At 47.1% G+C, this 18,014-nt stretch overlaps 7 protein-coding genes across 8 annotated transcripts; 4 read left to right on the forward strand and 3 right to left on the reverse strand.

Annotated features, from left to right (window-relative positions):
* Positions 1–5: 5 nt before the first annotated feature.
* SPPG_08190 (uncharacterized protein) lies at positions 6–1,791 on the forward strand. Its single transcript, XM_016756348.1, has 5 exons — positions 6–148; positions 218–769; positions 844–1,048; positions 1,131–1,480; positions 1,551–1,791. The coding sequence occupies exons 1-5, from the start codon at positions 67–69 to the stop codon at positions 1,556–1,558; spliced, it is 1,197 nt and encodes a 398-aa protein (XP_016604646.1). The 5' UTR covers positions 6–66; the 3' UTR covers positions 1,559–1,791.
* Positions 1,792–3,011: 1,220 nt separating this feature from the next.
* On the forward strand, positions 3,012–3,781 carry SPPG_08191. Of its 2 annotated transcripts, none has more exons than XM_016756350.1 (2): positions 3,012–3,303; positions 3,364–3,781. In XM_016756350.1, exons 1-2 carry the CDS (start codon positions 3,242–3,244, stop codon positions 3,665–3,667), a joined length of 366 nt encoding a protein of 121 aa, XP_016604648.1. In that variant the 5' UTR covers positions 3,012–3,241; the 3' UTR covers positions 3,668–3,781. The 2 variants fall into 2 exon arrangements, with proteins under 2 accessions (XP_016604648.1, XP_016604647.1); XM_016756349.1 differs by having other exon boundaries at positions 3,012–3,299.
* Positions 3,656–5,080, reverse strand: SPPG_08192 (uncharacterized protein). The gene is made up of 6 exons (XM_016756351.1): positions 4,808–5,080; positions 4,597–4,743; positions 4,431–4,536; positions 4,276–4,376; positions 4,094–4,207; positions 3,656–4,024 (listed from the first exon to the last, which is right to left on the reverse strand). Exons 1-6 carry the CDS (start codon positions 5,059–5,061, stop codon positions 3,790–3,792), a joined length of 957 nt encoding a protein of 318 aa, XP_016604649.1. The 5' UTR covers positions 5,062–5,080; the 3' UTR covers positions 3,656–3,789.
* A 1,065-nt stretch (positions 5,081–6,145) lies between these two features.
* Positions 6,146–9,162, reverse strand: SPPG_08193 (uncharacterized protein). Its single transcript, XM_016756352.1, has 5 exons — positions 8,781–9,162; positions 8,599–8,696; positions 7,801–8,523; positions 6,752–7,745; positions 6,146–6,553 (listed from the first exon to the last, which is right to left on the reverse strand). Exons 1-5 carry the CDS (start codon positions 9,145–9,147, stop codon positions 6,279–6,281), a joined length of 2,457 nt encoding a protein of 818 aa, XP_016604650.1. The 5' UTR covers positions 9,148–9,162; the 3' UTR covers positions 6,146–6,278.
* Positions 9,163–9,295: 133 nt separating this feature from the next.
* On the reverse strand, positions 9,296–10,404 carry SPPG_08194 (uncharacterized protein). Its single transcript, XM_016756353.1, has 4 exons — positions 10,274–10,404; positions 10,069–10,203; positions 9,773–9,997; positions 9,296–9,691 (listed from the first exon to the last, which is right to left on the reverse strand). The coding sequence occupies exons 1-4, from the start codon at positions 10,346–10,348 to the stop codon at positions 9,428–9,430; spliced, it is 699 nt and encodes a 232-aa protein (XP_016604651.1). The 5' UTR covers positions 10,349–10,404; the 3' UTR covers positions 9,296–9,427.
* A 2,717-nt stretch (positions 10,405–13,121) lies between these two features.
* On the forward strand, positions 13,122–14,437 carry SPPG_08195 (uncharacterized protein). The gene is made up of 3 exons (XM_016756354.1): positions 13,122–13,159; positions 13,236–13,710; positions 13,775–14,437. Exons 1-3 carry the CDS (start codon positions 13,126–13,128, stop codon positions 14,286–14,288), a joined length of 1,023 nt encoding a protein of 340 aa, XP_016604652.1. The 5' UTR covers positions 13,122–13,125; the 3' UTR covers positions 14,289–14,437.
* Positions 14,438–14,943: 506 nt separating this feature from the next.
* SPPG_08196 (uncharacterized protein) lies at positions 14,944–17,431 on the forward strand. The gene is made up of 9 exons (XM_016756355.1): positions 14,944–15,413; positions 15,484–15,624; positions 15,698–15,785; positions 15,857–15,925; positions 15,987–16,306; positions 16,377–16,504; positions 16,575–16,639; positions 16,709–16,750; positions 16,820–17,431. The coding sequence occupies exons 1-9, from the start codon at positions 15,303–15,305 to the stop codon at positions 16,933–16,935; spliced, it is 1,080 nt and encodes a 359-aa protein (XP_016604653.1). The 5' UTR covers positions 14,944–15,302; the 3' UTR covers positions 16,936–17,431.
* The last annotated feature ends 583 nt before the right edge of the window (positions 17,432–18,014 follow it).

Consider the following 18,014-nt stretch of genomic DNA (forward strand, 5'->3'; position numbering starts at 1 on the left):
CGACGAATAAACAAAGTCCAACGCACTGGGGAGGATTTAAGGAAGAACATCCTGGAAGCCGGTGGCATGCAGACAAAAGCAAAGGTGCAACTGAAACTCGTCCTTGATGCTGAGGCAGATGTCGAGATAAACATTTGGCTGTCCTACGGTAAGCGGTGTCGGTAATTTTACGTTTCTTCGTCGATTTTATTATTAACACTTTCTGGCCACGGATCAGTCATTCTCAAGGCTTCCTGGTCGCCATCATACGATATACGGGTCTCCACAACAGATAAGAAACTTAGCTTAACCTACAAGGCAGAAGTACGCCAAGCTACAGGGGAGGATTGGACCAACGTGGAAATGTCGCTGTCAACGGCCATGCCGACATCAGCCGGAGACTGCCCAGAGTTTGCGAATCCTTGGACCATTAGTACTTTTCGGATGCCAGTAGTGAGACCAACCGTTCGGAGTCTTATGGCGCGGGGCTCAGCCTTTGGTGCTCCGCCGCCCATGGCATCAGCTCCCGCTCCGATGGTGGGTGCTTTTGGAGGGGCACCAGGTGGTGGGTCATTGTTCGGTTCGACTGCTGCCGGATTCGGTGCGGCTGCAAAAGCCTCTCGGAGCGATGATATGATCGATTATGAAGATCAAGATGTCCAGACATTAGCTGCCCCAGCGCAGATGATACACCAGGTGGCCCAAGCAACTTCTGGGTTGGTGTCCGCATCCTTTCATATCCAAACGAAAGCCAATATTCCCAGCGATAACGTCCCACATACGGTAACTGGTAGGTACACTTTCGTGTTGCGCAAGACAATTCATACGGTGATTCTCACGTATTCGGCCTCTTTGGATTAAAAGTCGCCCTCCTCAAGTTGGTGCCTGCATTCGAGTACGCGGCTGTTCCAAAACTTTCTCCTGCAGCCTATCTCAAAGCGAAGCTGCGCAACACATCGGAGTACGCATTACTTCCGGGGCCCGCCAACATTTTTGTTGACGGGAACTTTGTTGCGAAATCATCTCTCAAGAATGTTGCACCCGAAGAGGACTTTGAGTGTTCTCTAGGGTAAGGGCCATCGTTTTTTTGTCTTGCAGTAATGTAATCTTACATATGTTCAATCGTGACGGTCTCTCTCCGTATCATATAGCGTCGACCATGCCATTCGTATCACGTACAAACCGGTGACAAAATCTCGCCAGACCGCCGGTGTTTTCAGCAAAAACGTTACTTTGCGCCATACTCAGCGCCTCAATGTCAAAAATACCAAACGTGTAGCAGCCACCTTGCGTGTTTCGGATCAAGTACCCATTAGCGAGGACGAAAAGATCAAAGTCACCATAGTAAAACCTGTGAATGGGGAGGCCTCTAAAGATATGGACGTGGCTCATAAGGATAAAGGGCTTATTGAATGGACGCTCACGGATGTGCAGCCTGCCAGCGACCTGGACCTGGAGCTTGTGTATGAAATTACATATCCGCAAGGGACAATTGTTTCTGGTATGTACCCATTTCCAGATTGATGGCTGATGTAGCAGGGTTTGATGCTCAACACCCGATGGTCTCCTAGGAGTTTGATGACCTTGACGCTATCCGGGATGCTGTTTTATCATGGATACAAACGTTCACAGATCTTCATTATATACCCTTTGTGTACTGTTAGCAAAAGCCAAGAACCGTACATCCATGCTGCTTTGAATGTATATTGTTTTAAGTTAGGATCTTGTTTGGAGGACCTCCCCTGATTTCTGATTTATGAAGAATGTCCAATGTCCCCGGTGGACAATAAACTGGCGATATTTCGTATGCGAGTTCAGACAAAGTGGCCAGAGGTTGACATCAGTAAGTCAGCTAGTATATACTGTTGGCAAAGAAAACATCATCAAATTCGAACCTACGGTGAAAGCGTTATCCATAAAAATGCAAATGAGGGCAGTGCGGTGAGTAAAGCAAACCTCACTGGAGCTGTACTATCTGTACTACAAAATTCCTTGATGGCTGCATCATGTCAATTCCCCACAAAGACGGAGGCATCAAATACGGACAGGAAAGGTAAGGAACGATAATAGAAATCAGTGCGAGTGCCTTCCGTCCCACATCGACAAGTCCTATGTAGGAAATCCAGCAGTGCCTTTTCTGGAACATCACAATACTGCATGGGACGAGGGTGTGGAGAAATGATTGGGACTCTCGATGAAAGTCTCTTGTTTACATTGGAAAGATTTCCTCCGAGACTGGATGGGCAATTCGAAGAGCCTAAGTATCCAGCCACTATTCATTGCCAATTCTGGTATCCTGCACTGAGCTTTGAAAGGAAGAGAAGCAAGTGTGTTTGTTTGACAAGGAGGTGATGGCCGCGCTGTGACAACGTAGCGCTCCAATGAGGAATGCCTGATAGCAGAAGCTTGAGTCGGCCACTGACATACGTAGCGCATGATGATCCCTTCGAGCACCTCGTCCGAGTCAGGTAGGTCAGCTAGGAACCCAAGCTGCCCGCGAAGGATGTGCATGTGCAAGGACGTTACTTTCAAGCGTCCAGTTAAATCGGGATTTTCGCCACCATATCCAGCATCGTCATACCCAACAAGGTTTGCGGGCATGTATGCCCGCAGGATGTTCAGAAGCCTATTCCGTAAAGATGTGGGCATGCCACTTGCATTTACATGGTTTCAAAAGATTCTTCTAATGCAAACTAACCAACATGTCTTCCCCCCTCTGGTGCATTCTCGAGTTGCAAGCACGGCTGTCTCTATGTTCATTCATTCATATTCCACGTAGTCATACGTTCACTCATGTCGTTGGTTCTGACAAGTCGCCGTCGACAGCCCCGGGATTAATCGGACCATCACTGCTTTCCTACTTTTGCTGCTCGCCGTGAAAGCAGTCAATTTTTGAAGAAATCTGAACGTGTTAGTTACATCTACCATTAGTTTCGTGCTGCTTACTTGTCAGGATCTACTTTGGCTGAGTCGCTTACCAAGACACAAGCGGCAGCAAAAAAGTAGAAATCACACCGTGGAAATAACAAGCGATGAACGAAATGTCCTTCTGGTTGCGAAAATGTCCTTTTGGTTGCTGTTCTTCACTGCCCCACACGTGTAGCTTCAGCTGGTTTTTGGCGAAATCGGTAATCTGAAAGGGCTGCGGGTCGCCCACGCAGCTGAACGGCAGATGCGCCGCTCTCTTGCCGCCAAAAAAAAGGACAATAGTCTTGGCGGGCGCATGTCCAAAGCTCAACAGTCTGGTCTATAAAAGGAGCCCATGTGGAGGACTCCACCAGTTTTAGCAAGCTTTCTGCATCAACCTCATCGACATCCAAGTAGGTAAAGAGCCCCATCATCAAATATCCCAACAGTACACACAGCTTACAATGTCCCACTCAGCTTTACAATGAAGATTCCCGCGATTGCCGCTGTTGTTGGCCTCCTTGCTACCCCCGCCCTGGGCTTCCAGCTTGACGTCTACACTCAGGACAACTATGCTGGCCAACACAAGTCCCTCACCAACACGGGATCCCTCTCTGGCCAATTCCATTCCTACAAGTGGCAAGGCACTCGTTCCGGCCATTGCGCCCAGTTCTGTAACGGAAACAGGGACCTTGGTTACCGCTGCGATGATTACAGCAACAATGCCATCTGGTTTACCAAGGCCATTGTTTACAAGTACCCTAACAAGCCTGGATGTTAAGAGCGATCGTCATTGGATTAGTGCAAAATGATGGGTTGCCGAGTTTTGAAGATGGTGTTTTACTCTATGTTTAGATTTCGCTCATAATAAATGCATTTGACATGGTCACGAAAATTCATTGGTTATTCTCGTATCAGAACATATTCGCTACAGGTTGGACACAATGGGTTCCGCTCCTGTGCTGCCACTCGATATCCCATCGTGTCAAGATCCTTCATCAGCGCTATCACGCTATGCAGCCACGTTCCTTTTGTAGGCACTTGTCCAGGCTCCCCGGTGTGAACTTCAACCAGGATTTGCTTTGGAAGGAATGACTCTGTCTCAGCTTTTAAGCTCTCAAAAACCGGCCATTCAAACCTGCCAAAAAAAAAAAAAGAAATCAATTGCCCTGTTTGATTGCGAAACGTGTTCTAGCAAATCACCTACCCCTCAATATCCATCTTTAGGAGCGATATGTGCGATATTCGCAATTCCTTGGCTATAGTGGAGAGCCGCTTGTAAGTCCGCCCGTCAATCACCTCATCTTTATCGCCGATACACCTAGAATGCAAACCAAGGTCTAATCAGCACCTAAAAGCTCGACCTCAAAACAATCCACATGCCTATACCAGGAATGGAAGCTGGTCACCCTATTCGACCACTTGCCGGTGCAATCAAAAGTATGTATTTTGCACTTTCCTTTCGTCAGCTTGGATATCGACTCTTCAAACTGCCCTGAAGTGAGACCGGCGCGTCAGATGGCAAGTTAAGACAAGCCGCGTACATGGAAGTTCCCGTTGGATCCTAGCGAAAAGATGTGACAGTCGTCCTTGCCAATATCCAGCAGCTCTGTGCACATCCATTTCCCACCGTCCCCATCTTCACCAATGCTATCGTATTCATGCGAATGAATATTTAATGTCAAATAAGATCAATCTGGATCACCGTACCGTTTAAGCTGGTTGGCGTCGCATTGGTACGTTACAGGAAGAAGATCGAGAACACTGTAGCCTGGCTTTTGGTCTTGAAAGCGCTTTACTGCCGGATGCCCAAGCGGAAGCTCCTCCAACATTTCCAGCGTGCTTAATACAGCCTTTCTATAAAAAAGATGCAAGAACTCAATGCTGTAGCCCGTCAGGTACTCGGAATACATGATCTCACCTTCTAACATCGTTCCAGCATTTCTGAGACTTGCTCCAGTCGCTTATATCTACCTCCTGTTTGAAGCAATCAAGAGCTTCCTCAGCAATAGCCCCTTGAGAAGAACCAAAGGAGAACGATCGCAGGCGTCGCGGTGTAGACGGGTGAAGATTGAGACCAAAGAAGAGCACCAGAGCGCAGGTGACTATAGCTGCTGCAATGCATATACTACGAGATCGAAGTCGGCGGACGGGCCCTTCGTTCACCTGGTGCATAGTATTGGATATTGACGCGTCAAGAAGACATGTCGTCCTGGAGAACGCGTTCTGTTAGGCTTACGCTAGCACATGTTGGAACGACTACCGTGCTCGATGTGTGGGTACTTTTCCTTACATATGTGAAACTCAAGTGTATGGATCCTCTATGCGACACTATCCACATTCGCAACTTTTCCACCTCACCGTCTATCTTTAGAAACCAACCAAGAGAAGCAAGGAGGGAGATGGGCTTTCGTTTATGATGACCTAGCCAAAGGCGCGGACATAAGAGGCGTCAACCGCTTCTGTTGGCCTTTCATACTAGTGATAGTACATCTGTACAGATCGGTCCCTTCCTCCGAGAGATGCTTGAAACATTGCTTAGAGAGCATCCACCAGTGTGCTGTTAATCCATGCTTGACTCCCTCTACATTGCTACTCATACGACTGGTGTCTGTAGGAATTGGAATGCTGTCATGAGAAAGGAGAGGCGAGAACTTTCTCCACGACATGTCGTATGCTCTTTCCAATGTCGATACCTTGGTACAACGATGCGCTACAATACTTGCCCTGCCGTAATCAAGTTTGAGTCCAGTCTTTCTCTTTGCAGGGAATCAGGTTCTTTTACAAAAGCTTTATTGGTCGGCGTGCTTGCTTCAAGGTTCAGCATGTTGCTGGGAAGAGCCACGAGCTGAAGCTGGTTTTGCTTTGACATCTTCGCAGCCAGATCATCTCTCTCTCCGGCGCAATATTGACCAAAATATTGTCCATCAGCTCATGGGCTATACTATCTGTCTGCTTTTCCCAGAAAGGAACAACTATGTGACTGATCTTCACCCGCAACTGTCAAGATGAAAGAGCCAAGTTCCGAATGTCGCGAGACCACATTTGCGAACGATTGATGGCGTTACTTGCCTAAACCAACGCTACTTTGGCACGGATAACCACAATTCCTGAGCTTGTTAAGATAATAGACTGGTCAAATTCAAATGGAACAATGACGTCGGAGCGTTAAGCCTAAGGCAGCATCGAAAGCTGTACTCAAAACCAATAACATTCTTCTCCGTGGAAGCAGTTCAAATCGCTTCTTGGAAAAAACTATGGAACCACGGAACGTTAACGTCCATATGGTGGTTAGCAAGGCCTTGCGCCAAAGTCCTGTTAACTGCAAAACCAGTTTTAAATACATGAAAATCAATATATCTAATTTAATTTCTCTTCTAACAAGCCCAATCTTAGCCATAGCCAACTTCTGTCCAATTACCTACCACCGGCCACTTGGACTGGTCGCTACCGTCCAATACTGTACAAATCTGATCAGGGCCACCCCTAAATACTCTTGCACTCGGTCTAAGCGTTGTAAAGAGTGCAGTTTCCCCAAATCCTGATCTTGAGACGACGTGGTAGTCCATATCCAACTGGACAAGCCAGTCGAGATAAGCGCGCCAGTGTGTTCGTTTGTGCGCGTTCACGTCCAGCTGCGGCGTCTTGTCTATGTGAGTTATCGGACCTGCAGTGATAGGCAACCGTGTCAGAAATGGTGCAATTAGATACACTCGGAAGACAAAAGGCAGCGGACGTTGATCGAAGCTTTTGTAGTGCAATCCGAGTGGCATTCGTAATATCAACCCGAGCCCAAAGCAGTATGATCGGGGTCCGCTGCCTTATGTCCACTGAATATCTGTACAAAGAGGACAGCCAAACTAACCAGCAATTGCGAACGACTTGTATCCAAGGGATGTGAGTGATCGGCTCAGAGTCTTCTGTGCCTGTGTAGAATCTGCGGTTATGAAGAAGATAACCTCGCTCTTGCGAAGCCCTCGATCAAGCGCAAACTGCACTCCGCGTGCGACGTAACATACGGAGGCGTCGAGCGGCATCCGACCCGCAACGTCAGCCGCAAACGCTGGCTCCCCCGTACCGCCGCCAGCGCGAAATTGAATACCGATTTTAATGGCAGATCTGTAGCCGTCGATATCGCTGCGCACAGCTTCCAACATCTGCTTTAGCGGTGGTGAAGGTGCGAATAGCGCACGTATCACGGTTCCCAACAAGGCTTCGCGGTTGAAGGTAAGGAGCGAGTACCACTCAATTAGCGGCCGCCAATATGGGTTTTGAAGCATGAGGTGTAAGAGATCCATATTCGCGTGCAGGTACACAATATCAGCATCAATCCACGGGTCAGGCTTTTCATAAAGACTCTTGGCGTTTGCAGTTGTGTCGACCAAGTCAATCAGACTGACTTCAATGGTCTTTCGGCCTGTAGCCCAAGACTTGTCGAATCTCCAGTCGAAGCTTGCCGGTATGAGATAATCTTCCAGTGCATCCGGGAAACTTATATCAATACCGAGCGACCGGTTGGTAAATACACCGTAGTATACGGATGTAATCGCTCCTTTCACTCGATCCCCAAGACCCCCGCAATATGTGCTTCGGCAAACTAACACAACCCAACGCGATGTCCGTGGGTTGGCTCGCGCTGTTTGCATAGACTGCTCGTAATCGCGTAGCATCCGATCGAGGCCAAGCCGATGCTTCACTCGATCCGCTGTTAAGGCGCCTAATCCAGTAAAATTGTGAACTACATTGAATGTTTCCGAAATCGCTAGATCTGCTTTTCCCGCATCTGCATCGGCTGGATAGACTGACACGGGCACCTTCGGAGGGTTTGTCACGTCCGTAGGAATGGCAGGACTATGATCCTATCAGAGAGCTAAGTGGTCATATTTCGATGCGAATGAATATTGCAATACCTACCACAGAAACACTGCTATTAGCAGCAGATTGCCAAGGAAGGCTACTCAATGATACCTCTCCGTTCTTACAACCGAATGTGTTCTGCAGTGCCCAGACCGGCTGAAAGATTTCATCTGAGGTGACAGGGCGTGTCATTGCGTCCTTTGGGAACACTCCGAGAATTCTCCATCCCGCAAACAACTTTGGCAGTCGCAAAGGCCCGTAAATACGGTGAGCATTCCAATCGAGCCGGTCAAAACAGCATGGAACGCCAATGAACATGAAGCCGCCAGGTTTGACAACTGTCAGCATCTTGGCCATCGTCTGGAGATCACCGGATGGATTCAAGTTGTCGCCGTAGCGTCCCAAGCCGTCGTGCTCCAGAGAGGAGTACGTGAAGACAAAGTCAAAAGGGCGTATTGAACCCTGAATAAATCCCAGCGAGAACTGCTTCGGTGTGAACGTGGTAATCTGAGGATGTTTTGAGTCGATGGACCCAAACTCTAGAGTGGTAACATGTTCCGCGCCATATTCAAGCAAGAAGGCTTCAAGCCACGGATTCTCTGAGCCTATGACAAGGCCGCGTTTGCCTTTGACTGCGACCGCTGCGTGGGCGTTGAGCACGTCGTAAATAGGCTCATTGGGATAGTTGAACCCGGCTACTTTCTTGCGCACTCCTTGCCGGTAAAGTTCCACTTGTTCCTTGGTCCAATCTGATACGAGAGCTTTATTGCCAAGATAGGCCTTTCCGGCAAGAAAATCTTAGCTGAAGGTAGTCGAATATCGCAGTTGGCTGGATCTTATGTCCAAATTTCACACCTGATCAAAATACCGCTGAACTACAGGAATACTCCCATTAAATGTATAGTCATCCAAGAGAACTGATGGGATCTCGGAAGGAGCAGGACCATATCTTGCTGCACAGAAATGTGTCAGATGGATGCAATACAATGAACCGCAGCGATTGGTATCGTGTCAATTCTACATTGACGGGAACACACCTGTTTCCGCTTTTAGCCAGGCTTCGAGGAGTGGGAACTCTGGTTTGGCCAGAGGCTTGATATGAGCAGTGGCCGCATCCACATCTGGCTCAACCCAGACACAATCCCTATTGACAGGTTGCACTGCATCCGCACGGCTGGATGCTTCTGTAGTCTCTTCGTTCGTTAAAGCGGAATGCACCTCCGGAGACCCGAGAAACATGGGTTTGCGCAGCAGATCGCGGGGCAGGAGTAGAAAGCTGAGAGACAGCAAGCATATGAAGAGGACGCCGGTAGCGTTGCGCAGGAGTCGCCATGAACAAAACGCTTGATTTGCAAACATTGTCACTCCACCACTCCACATTGAAACTTCGCAAGCAAGTACCATGAAAAGTCAGGACTGAATTGATGGACGCGTTGAAGGACGCGTCCTGCTGCGCACGATCATTACAATCGCCAGCGGAAGTGTTTTCTCCTTGCAAATCGCTGCCAGCAGGCAGTCCCACTCCTCCAGAATATTGCCACAGATCATTCATCCAAACTCTTGGCTGCGTATCACCTTTATTTGACATTGAATACTACTACACAATATCCTACGACTAAGCCAAAAACATATAATAGGCTACTGATGAAGAATGATAAGAATGTCAAATCAACATAAATCGCTGTTATTTCTTTGGTTTTTCCTTGGGAACGACGGTTTGCTGTGCAGAGAAGGAAGATCCAGTTAAAGATGCATCTGAATAGCTCGGCAACTCATCCTCGATGATTGGATTGGGTGTCAGGAGGAAGGGGTCTTGACGGCTTCTTTCCTCGTCTTCCTCACCACCATTGACCGGGAGGTAGATAAATCCTACAGGAGTCACACCATACTTTTCTGGGTAATCGCGGAGCTCTTGGTAGTAACTCCAAATACAAAGACCAAAGTAGATCTAGAGGCAGGGTAAATGTCAATAAGGAGACGCCGGGTCTAGCTGCAGTGAAGCGAAAAACTGAAAACACCAAGTCCTTACGGAAACAGCGAAGCACAGCCCTCCCACAATCGTATAGGCCGCAAAAGCAACCTTGATCAAGAGATTACAATCGGTATTATTCTCATAGTTGTGTTGTCGGCAAAACTCTTCCAACAGCGGAGCGCTTGCCGTGAGAGCGATCACAGTTAAGATGAAAACAAAAAGCGACAGGGCGACACTAATCCACTTGTAGATGGCAAAAGCTTTCACGTAAACAATGCGATTCTACCACCGAGAACATAGCGGCGTGAGGAAATGGCTGGAATACACCACAAGACAATAACAAAGGCAGTTACCTTGATGGCACCATAAAGTCCTAACCCCACCATAGCCATGTCGAACCAGCGCAGTGAATTGATTAGAGGTGAATTGAGTACGGGTGCATTGGAAGATTTGGGTAACAGTGCATTCGGAGAAACGATGTCATTCAACTACAGAACAGAGCTGCAATTTCAATCCTAGGTTGCGCATACTTGTACTTGATAAAACGATCGTTCCTACCAAGAGAATCGTCGCAATGATGATAAACCCAGTGCGCAGATCTATGCTGCAGCAGCAGCTTCCGAGTACTGGCATCCTTTTTCCGAATAGTGCGCTGTAATGCAGACGAAGCTAGTGTTAAATTCTTGGCGGAGAGAAAGGTTTTGTGCTTTGAGGAAAAGCGTTCAGCTGCTTATAAGTTGCTGATGGTAGTCACGTGCCAAGCGCCTTGAGCGCCTCTCAACAAGCTGAAACTCGCCATTCCGCAGCCCATTACCATTATGTTTGTTGAGCTTTGCTTGTATTCAAGATGAAGGTATAGATATCTACAATATATATTTAAAGACGTCTCTAGGAAATATGGGATGAAGAAATATGGGTAAGATAGATAGATGGATTGGGCGATTTCAGGATCATCAGGATGATCGACTCTCGGTATTGATATCTTCTGCTCATGGTCCAATGTTAATGAGTGTACATCGGACTAGTGCGTACCGATCATTCACTGTGATCCGAGTTGGCTATATCAGAGCAATATCCAGTACATCGAGCAAATCCACCGCTTACATGCACACGAAGATATTGAAATACCACGTATAGATCCATACTTCTTTTTCTTGCTACTAATATCGTCATACCCATTCTTTGTATAATCTCTGTTCACAAGGTGCATTAGAGATTCATGATTGCCAAGGATGCTGTCTGCACGATTCCGGCTGCGTTGTGATCGGCTTTCTGGTTTCAGGTAAGGTAGCCAGATACCACATGGTGGGACTCTGATTAATCATCACGACGCCGATACCTTGGGAGACTAATTAGCGCACACTAAGCTCCGGCGGGACGCTTTCGGGAGCAAACCGCCATGTAGCGCTATACGGTTCTGCGTCTGCGCTCTTCGCCTTTGCAATTTTGAGTCTCCCGCCGACTATAAGTACCAGTTTCTGTGAAGTGGGATATGTTGTAGTTTTCGAGGCTTTTTATCCAGTTATTGGTTGTAACTGCATCATGGTGCTGAAACTTGGGTGTCCGACTCTGGGGGATAAGTAGAAAAAAAGTGAACTAAGGTATTCATTATACTCCGTCCTTCATTCTGCGTGCTTCCGAAATTTTTGTGCGTCAACCTCATGGTTGAATATTTGATAGAGCCCGTCCATCAGGGAAGTTATGAACAGAGAGTACTTTCCATAACCCAATCTGAGTCGGCATCGATGTCCCGAAATCAACAAGTATAACTAGCGTTTTTGAAAAAACAACAAGCGCATGATCTAAACGTTGCGCTGGAAGCAGAATTGAATTTTGTCATCGCTTCAACAACGAGAGATGCAGTAAGTTTGCTTTCGTTAGGTTTGCGACACCCGCATCCGAGAGTATCGGATTTGCAATTAAAAGAAACGGTGGTGAAGGAATATGTCTCGGAAACGATTTTTGATTTCTGTGCCGGACGCTGGCAGTACGACCAGTTTGAAAGAGTCCTAGAAACGTATATTTGATATCATGACAAGGGCATTCGCAGGATATGCCATGACCCATTTTATGCTAACATTCTTACGAGGTTGGTTTCGGACCCTCTGTTGGTCTCATGCGCGCGCAACTACTTTGTGCTTCCAGAGCCGCAAGCAATAAAGATATCCCCGCTTCTCGCAGTTGTCTTAAGGGGCTAGCTAGAGACAAAGAGACAGGAGATGTTTGAAAAGGACACGGATTACACGCTAGTCGTTGAGGGTGATTTAGCCATCTGTACCTACTTCCCATTCAAATTAGTGCAACTAGAGATAAATATGGCTCCGTTAGGCAGTAAACCACTATTCTGGATAGCAGAAATATATGCTTTAACTGAGATGACTTGATGGGTGGTAACGGAGGGGTGCTTGAGTTCCTCGAACTCCCTGTGCATGTTCTTCATCGTAATTGTCGATATGGGACATCGAAGGCACCACACGCGGACTTCCTTTTGCAGATCTACATTTACACAGTAGAGAATCTATATGATTCTAATCTGGATCAATTTTCTTAATGATGTATGAATTTTAAGCATAAGACTGCATATATTGACGTTAATTATCTCAGTCAATGTGTGATATCTAGTTACCACTGATATAAACTGGGTTCCACCCGATGTGTAGCGTTTATACAGATGGGTAATGTACTCCACTTCTAAGCTTATTACAATATAGCGCTCGAGTATAAACACTTCTCAGAGCAAGACTATCTCGCGTGAATGCAGAAAATATGCTTAAGTTCCCGGCTCCTGTAAGTGAGCTTTCCTGAACATGCACGGGTCACGATTTCATGTTGCATAGGAATGATTAGAATATCACATCCCATGACAAACCACAAAGAACTGTACAGAGGCGGTACATGACGTCTCGCCGTGCCGCACATCATTCGAACGAAAAAGCATATCTTCATCTCTCACTCCTCTGAAAGTCAACCAAGTGGAGAATCGCTTCAACTAGATAGAATGCAAGCGACAGCTTCTCGGTTGCCAATCCACTTTAACGGTACTAACTTTGTTACGGCTACGCATGCAAGCCCTCTACGGTGGTAGGGTGTACAAACAGAACACCATCGTCAATAAAACAAGTAGGGGTCTGAAAATAACCAGCCCGAATACAGCTACCCAACTACCCCTCGTCCTATTTAAATACATAGAAAATGAGTGATGAGTGAATGCTTGCATGGGATAGTCAAGGCAAATGCACTCATCAGATTGCTGGAAGGGCAATAACTTCAATCAATGCAAGTCGTCCTGTATTGTTTACCTTTATAACGATGCCACAATAAATGTGGTTAATGCAAGTGGCTTACGGCATCAAGCAGCGACACGCTCGCGACGCGTCCAGCTCTCCTTTTGTTCAAACGTTCAAAACAAAATGCAGTGGAAAAGAACGACAGTCTCAGATTTGCGTATGTGCCATGTGCATTCTTTAAGAGTTATATTGTGTATGCTGATACCCAGCTACCCTTACCTTCAACCTGACAGGCACAAACCGGAGAATCAGGTCCACGGCCATTGTTGTGTTGATAACACTTTTTGTGCTCCTTTTCATTCTCTCCAGCGACTCTCCCGCTGGCCTGAGTGATGCTCCAGCGCACTTGAACAGTAAATTGTCCCCGAAACAGACTATTCCACCAAACACGTATGCATATGCGGCGTATGCTGTCTATGACCAGCATGTGTGTGCCGCTCTCGCCTTGTTCCAAACTATCCGCGAAACGAACCCACACCCAAACATAGACTTTATTGTCATATACACTGAGAAAGTCACCAAAAAGTCGATCGAGCTGATGCAAGCGGCGGGCGCAAAGTCGCGTCTTGTGGAGATGATAGAGACACAGAATCTGAACAGAAAGTCCCCGAACGGGCAAGGACATGTGTGGGACCATCGCGAGAGCATGACAAAGCTTCGAGTTTTTGAAATTTATGATTACAAGCGCATTATTTACCTGGACTCTGAGTAGGTTCCTTGGTTTTCCTTTTGTCGTCATTGCCAGATATGCTTTAACACGTCTTGTTCACAGTGCAATAGTTGTTCGCAACATGGACCATCTCTTCTTCCTTCCCGACTTTCCGCTCTACATGCCCCGCGCATATTGGTTGAGCGACAAGCAGTATACATCCATAATGTTGGTCATCCAACCAAATCCGTACATGTTTCCAAAGATTAAAGAAGTTGCCGAAAAGATGGAGGCTGACGGCATTGCAACTTATGATATGGACGTGCTCAACATCGCCTTTGCTAATCAGGCCGGAATGCTTCCGGGGTCTGTGGAACTTCTCACGCAAGACTTGGGAAACCCAACCTCCAAATCGCGATGGTTTCCATGGTGGACTATTGATGAAACTGTTGCTCAGACCTATGCTATCCACTTTTCGGCCGGTCCCCTCGGCAATCTTAAACCGTGGGCCGGAAACAGGAAGACCATTAAATGGCCCGAAGGACAGCATACAATGTACCGAGGAGCATTTGACCGCTGGTGGGACGTGGCCGAGAAAGTTTGCTCCCGAGACCTTGCGCGCCTTGGAACTGAGTGAGATACTTGGAACCATATAAATATGTGTAAGGAGGTTAGGTACTTGTAAAAAGCAGACGGAGAGCCCCTTGGAAATCTCTCCTGCGCTTATGTAAATTTTATGTTCCATAAAAATGCGCATTATCCGTGAAAAAGGGAGCCATAACAGTGAAAAGCCTGAGTTTCTAATGCGACTCTGAATGTCGTGGACTTGCTTTTGCTGCTGGGATGTTGCTGGGAATGACCGCTTTGCTATCAGAAACGTTACAGAAAGAGTAAATAGTTAATTGCAGCATATCGGGCTCCAATTACTACAAGAGTGCCGAATCGTTCTTGTTTATATCCCGGATGGAATCTTTATCGTCATCGTCATCGACCAGCCGAGAGGGCGGCTAAAAAGGAATAAAAAGCGGCCATATTGCCGGGTCAAATAGCCTCCCTTTGTATCCTCCCTTCCCATGGGACAACTGCAGTTGGTAAATTGAAAAACCAAGCGGGTTCATTTGAAACTCAGCTGCCGCGTTAAAAAGTTTTTTTTTCGTGCTGCGCCAAAGAAACTTTTTCATGTGCCGTTGAAATGTTGCTGCGGAACACTGCCTCCTGCGCCCAAACGGACAAACGCAGAGGTGGACAAGGAGACGTCGGCGGCGAGGCAACTCTCGTTTTGGTGTGCAAACTGGGCAGGCAGTTTGGAAAAGGACCCCAAACACACACGTTGGTGGGATGGTTCATTATGATAACGTGCAATAACTTTGTTTCAGCCCAGCCAAAAAGCATTAAGCGATAGTGGTGTTCAAAACACTTTGTTTTTGATTTCTTCTTTCCAACATTTGAAAGCTGAGCAAAGCTCCAAGAAAAGGCGCATGGCTTCTTGTTCGTCCTACTCCATGATTTACTTTTTTTTTTTTGGCTTTACGATATTTAATGGACATGCTTTTTGTTATAAAGGCGCACCCAGTACTCGTTTTCCATCCGTTTTTGACTGTAGCGCCGTGACATTACTGGGATAACTGTTGCCTTCGCCATTGGTTCAACTATGAGGTTTACACTATTCAGCAATCGGCGTTTTCGCCTTGCTTTCTATGCGTTCCTTTTCGCGGCCCTGATTGCTCTAGTAGCCATTCTGGGTGTCACTAATCGCAAGCAGGTATTGCATTGTCTTAAAAAATGAAAGAACTCCAAGACAAGACACACTGATGGTTTACTCATCCGTCTAGGGGAAAAGAAAATTGGAGGCTTCCAGTCTTTTGGATGCCTGCAGCGGGTTTCCTGCCCTCAACCCGACGAGCTCCTTGGCGGCCCAACGGGTTTTGAACGCTACAGGGGCCTTCGACCCCTTCGAGGTTTACTTGAGATCGGTAAGTGCATCTAGACGCTCGGTAATACCATATGCTCGGACGCTAGCTGACTTGTTTCCTTTGTGTATTTTAGCTGAATGTCGTGTTTGCGTCCATGACATTGGCTTCATTCGACGTGCTCAAAGCCACTGCCACCTATCGCTTTGATTTTGTGGCTCTCGGTACGTATCTCATGATCTCTTTGGCATGCTTGCCGCTATTCGAGATATTAACAGTTTCAATCTCTCCATAGGGGACTTTAGCGAAGATCCTACTGTGGATCGTCCGCGACCAAAGTATGATTTGAACTTTACCATACCAGGTATCTTGAGACGTATTTCACGATGACCATAGGGAGCGTATCGATAATCCATCTGTTATAGGCGTTACAAGTATGACTTTTGCCAAAGGCAAGGCCATGCAGAGGCAGGACGTAACCATCGGCCTGACGGGCGACGTCAATGATTATCCGTTCGATACTCAAGAGTCCGCTGTGATTACTCTGGAAGGGGTATTCCGCAACACCACCGCCGGCGCAAATGCCACAGTAGCCGTCGTCCCAATTGTGGCGGAGGCCTCGGGTTCGTCGCAGGGTTTCCGAATTGATTTCCCACCGGACCTTGCTTGTGCTGGTACCCTCGCAGATGGAACTCCTGCCCAAATTATCGCGTCTGCAAAGATATCAAGGACTTTTACAACTCAGGTAAGAAACTTGCAGCAACGTTCGGCTCTTTCGTTACCGTAGTGCTGACGATTTTTTCACATGTTTCCAGTTCTTCTCGGTCATGGTTAGCATCCTACTTTGGATCCTTTCTTTGCTTGTTATCAGCATTTCCTTAAACATTGTCATGCGTGGACGGAAAGTGGAACCACCCGTGATTGCCTTTTCCGCCGCCATTCTGTAAGTAGCAGAGTTTGATGGACTGTGTGACCTCATCCCGCAAACTACTTATTGATTGCAACTTATTCAGGTTTGCAATTCCGGGAGTGCGTAATGCACAGCCAGGTATCCCCCCCATTGGAAGCAACGTTGATGGTAAGCTTACGCTTTTTCGTGCTACTGGCAGCCCAGTCTCTGATAGCCTCCTTTGTCTCTCCATTATAGTCGTTGGTTTCTTCTGGAATATATCCCTGTGCGCCGTTGGTGGTAAGTTTACGCGTCCGTAGAGTTGGAATCAGCCCTCGTTCATCGTGCTAACAATTTTATCCTGAAAAGTCACAATGCTTCTCGGTCGCTATTTCTACCTGGCTACCACGACCCCGGACCCGGCCCCCCCGAAACCGCAACCGTCACAGCAGACCGTAGTCGAACAGATCGTTATAGATAAATAGACTGGATCACTTGAGGATGTTTTTCGTCAGCCGAGTAGATCTTGGTTTGATTGGAGAACAACTTTCAATCACGGATGCCGAACGGTAACCCTCCTGCACTACCGTCAGTGTGAGTTGGTAGCAACCAGAATAGGAATTTTCTATTAAGACAATGCGAAAGAATCACCAAGTTGTACTACGCTAATATGCAAAACAGAGAATGACACGCAGTAGGACATAGAACGGTACAGAGTTGCACTGTGCCTCAGAGCAGTATGAAGCTCGTTGAGGTCCGTTGGAAAGATGACACGACCCTTACCATTGTATTGCCCGAGCGAAACATACTGTCACTCAAACAACTTGGACGACCGCAAGCTTCAGTCCAGCTTGAATCGATATACAGAAAATCATCTATCCAAACCTTTTTAGCATCCGTAGCTTGGGTTGGTGGAAATACATTTCGAAAACATACGCATGTATTCATTTACAAGTTCCGAAAATCCATTGCCTTTAAGAACCAGTTTTGCGTGTGATGCTACCAGCGCGCCTCGGTTATCTGCTGCTTGTAGTTGCAATTGAGGAATTGGTCGTATTTGTTGTACATGGTCTACTTTTTTTGCAAATAATAGAGGCGGCAGATTGTAAGTGCGGCAGAGGGCCCTCTGAAAGCGGTAGCGTCTCAGCTTTAGAGCGATCCATTTACAATGCCCATACCCAGCCCAAAGCAGCAGACGATAGCGGATGTATATCATATTTTCAAAGTACTAGTGAGACCATATTCCTCCAATAGAAAGAAAGAGGATTTCTATCGAATCTTGCAAGTCAACGTTTCCAAGCGCACCTGAAAAGTTGTAGGTTTCAACTTGCGTCTTGGAGCATGGTTCCCTAATAATCGCCATCATCGTTTTTCTGTCTCATTCTCCAGCTAGGACAATGCTCGTAGCGTTGGCGTTCCCCAAGCAAATGCATGACTCGCCAGAGTATGCATTGTCGAAAATAACACCGAAGCCAAGCGGGAATGAACAACCAAGTGATCGCCGCACGTGACTCAGCGGGGGTTGTGCTGACTTGAGTGCTGACACAGCAATGGCAAGTTGCTT

Source organism: Spizellomyces punctatus (assembly GCF_000182565.1).
Source record: "Spizellomyces punctatus DAOM BR117 chromosome Unknown supercont1.19, whole genome shotgun sequence".
NCBI lineage: Eukaryota > Fungi > Chytridiomycota > Chytridiomycetes > Spizellomycetales > Spizellomycetaceae > Spizellomyces > Spizellomyces punctatus.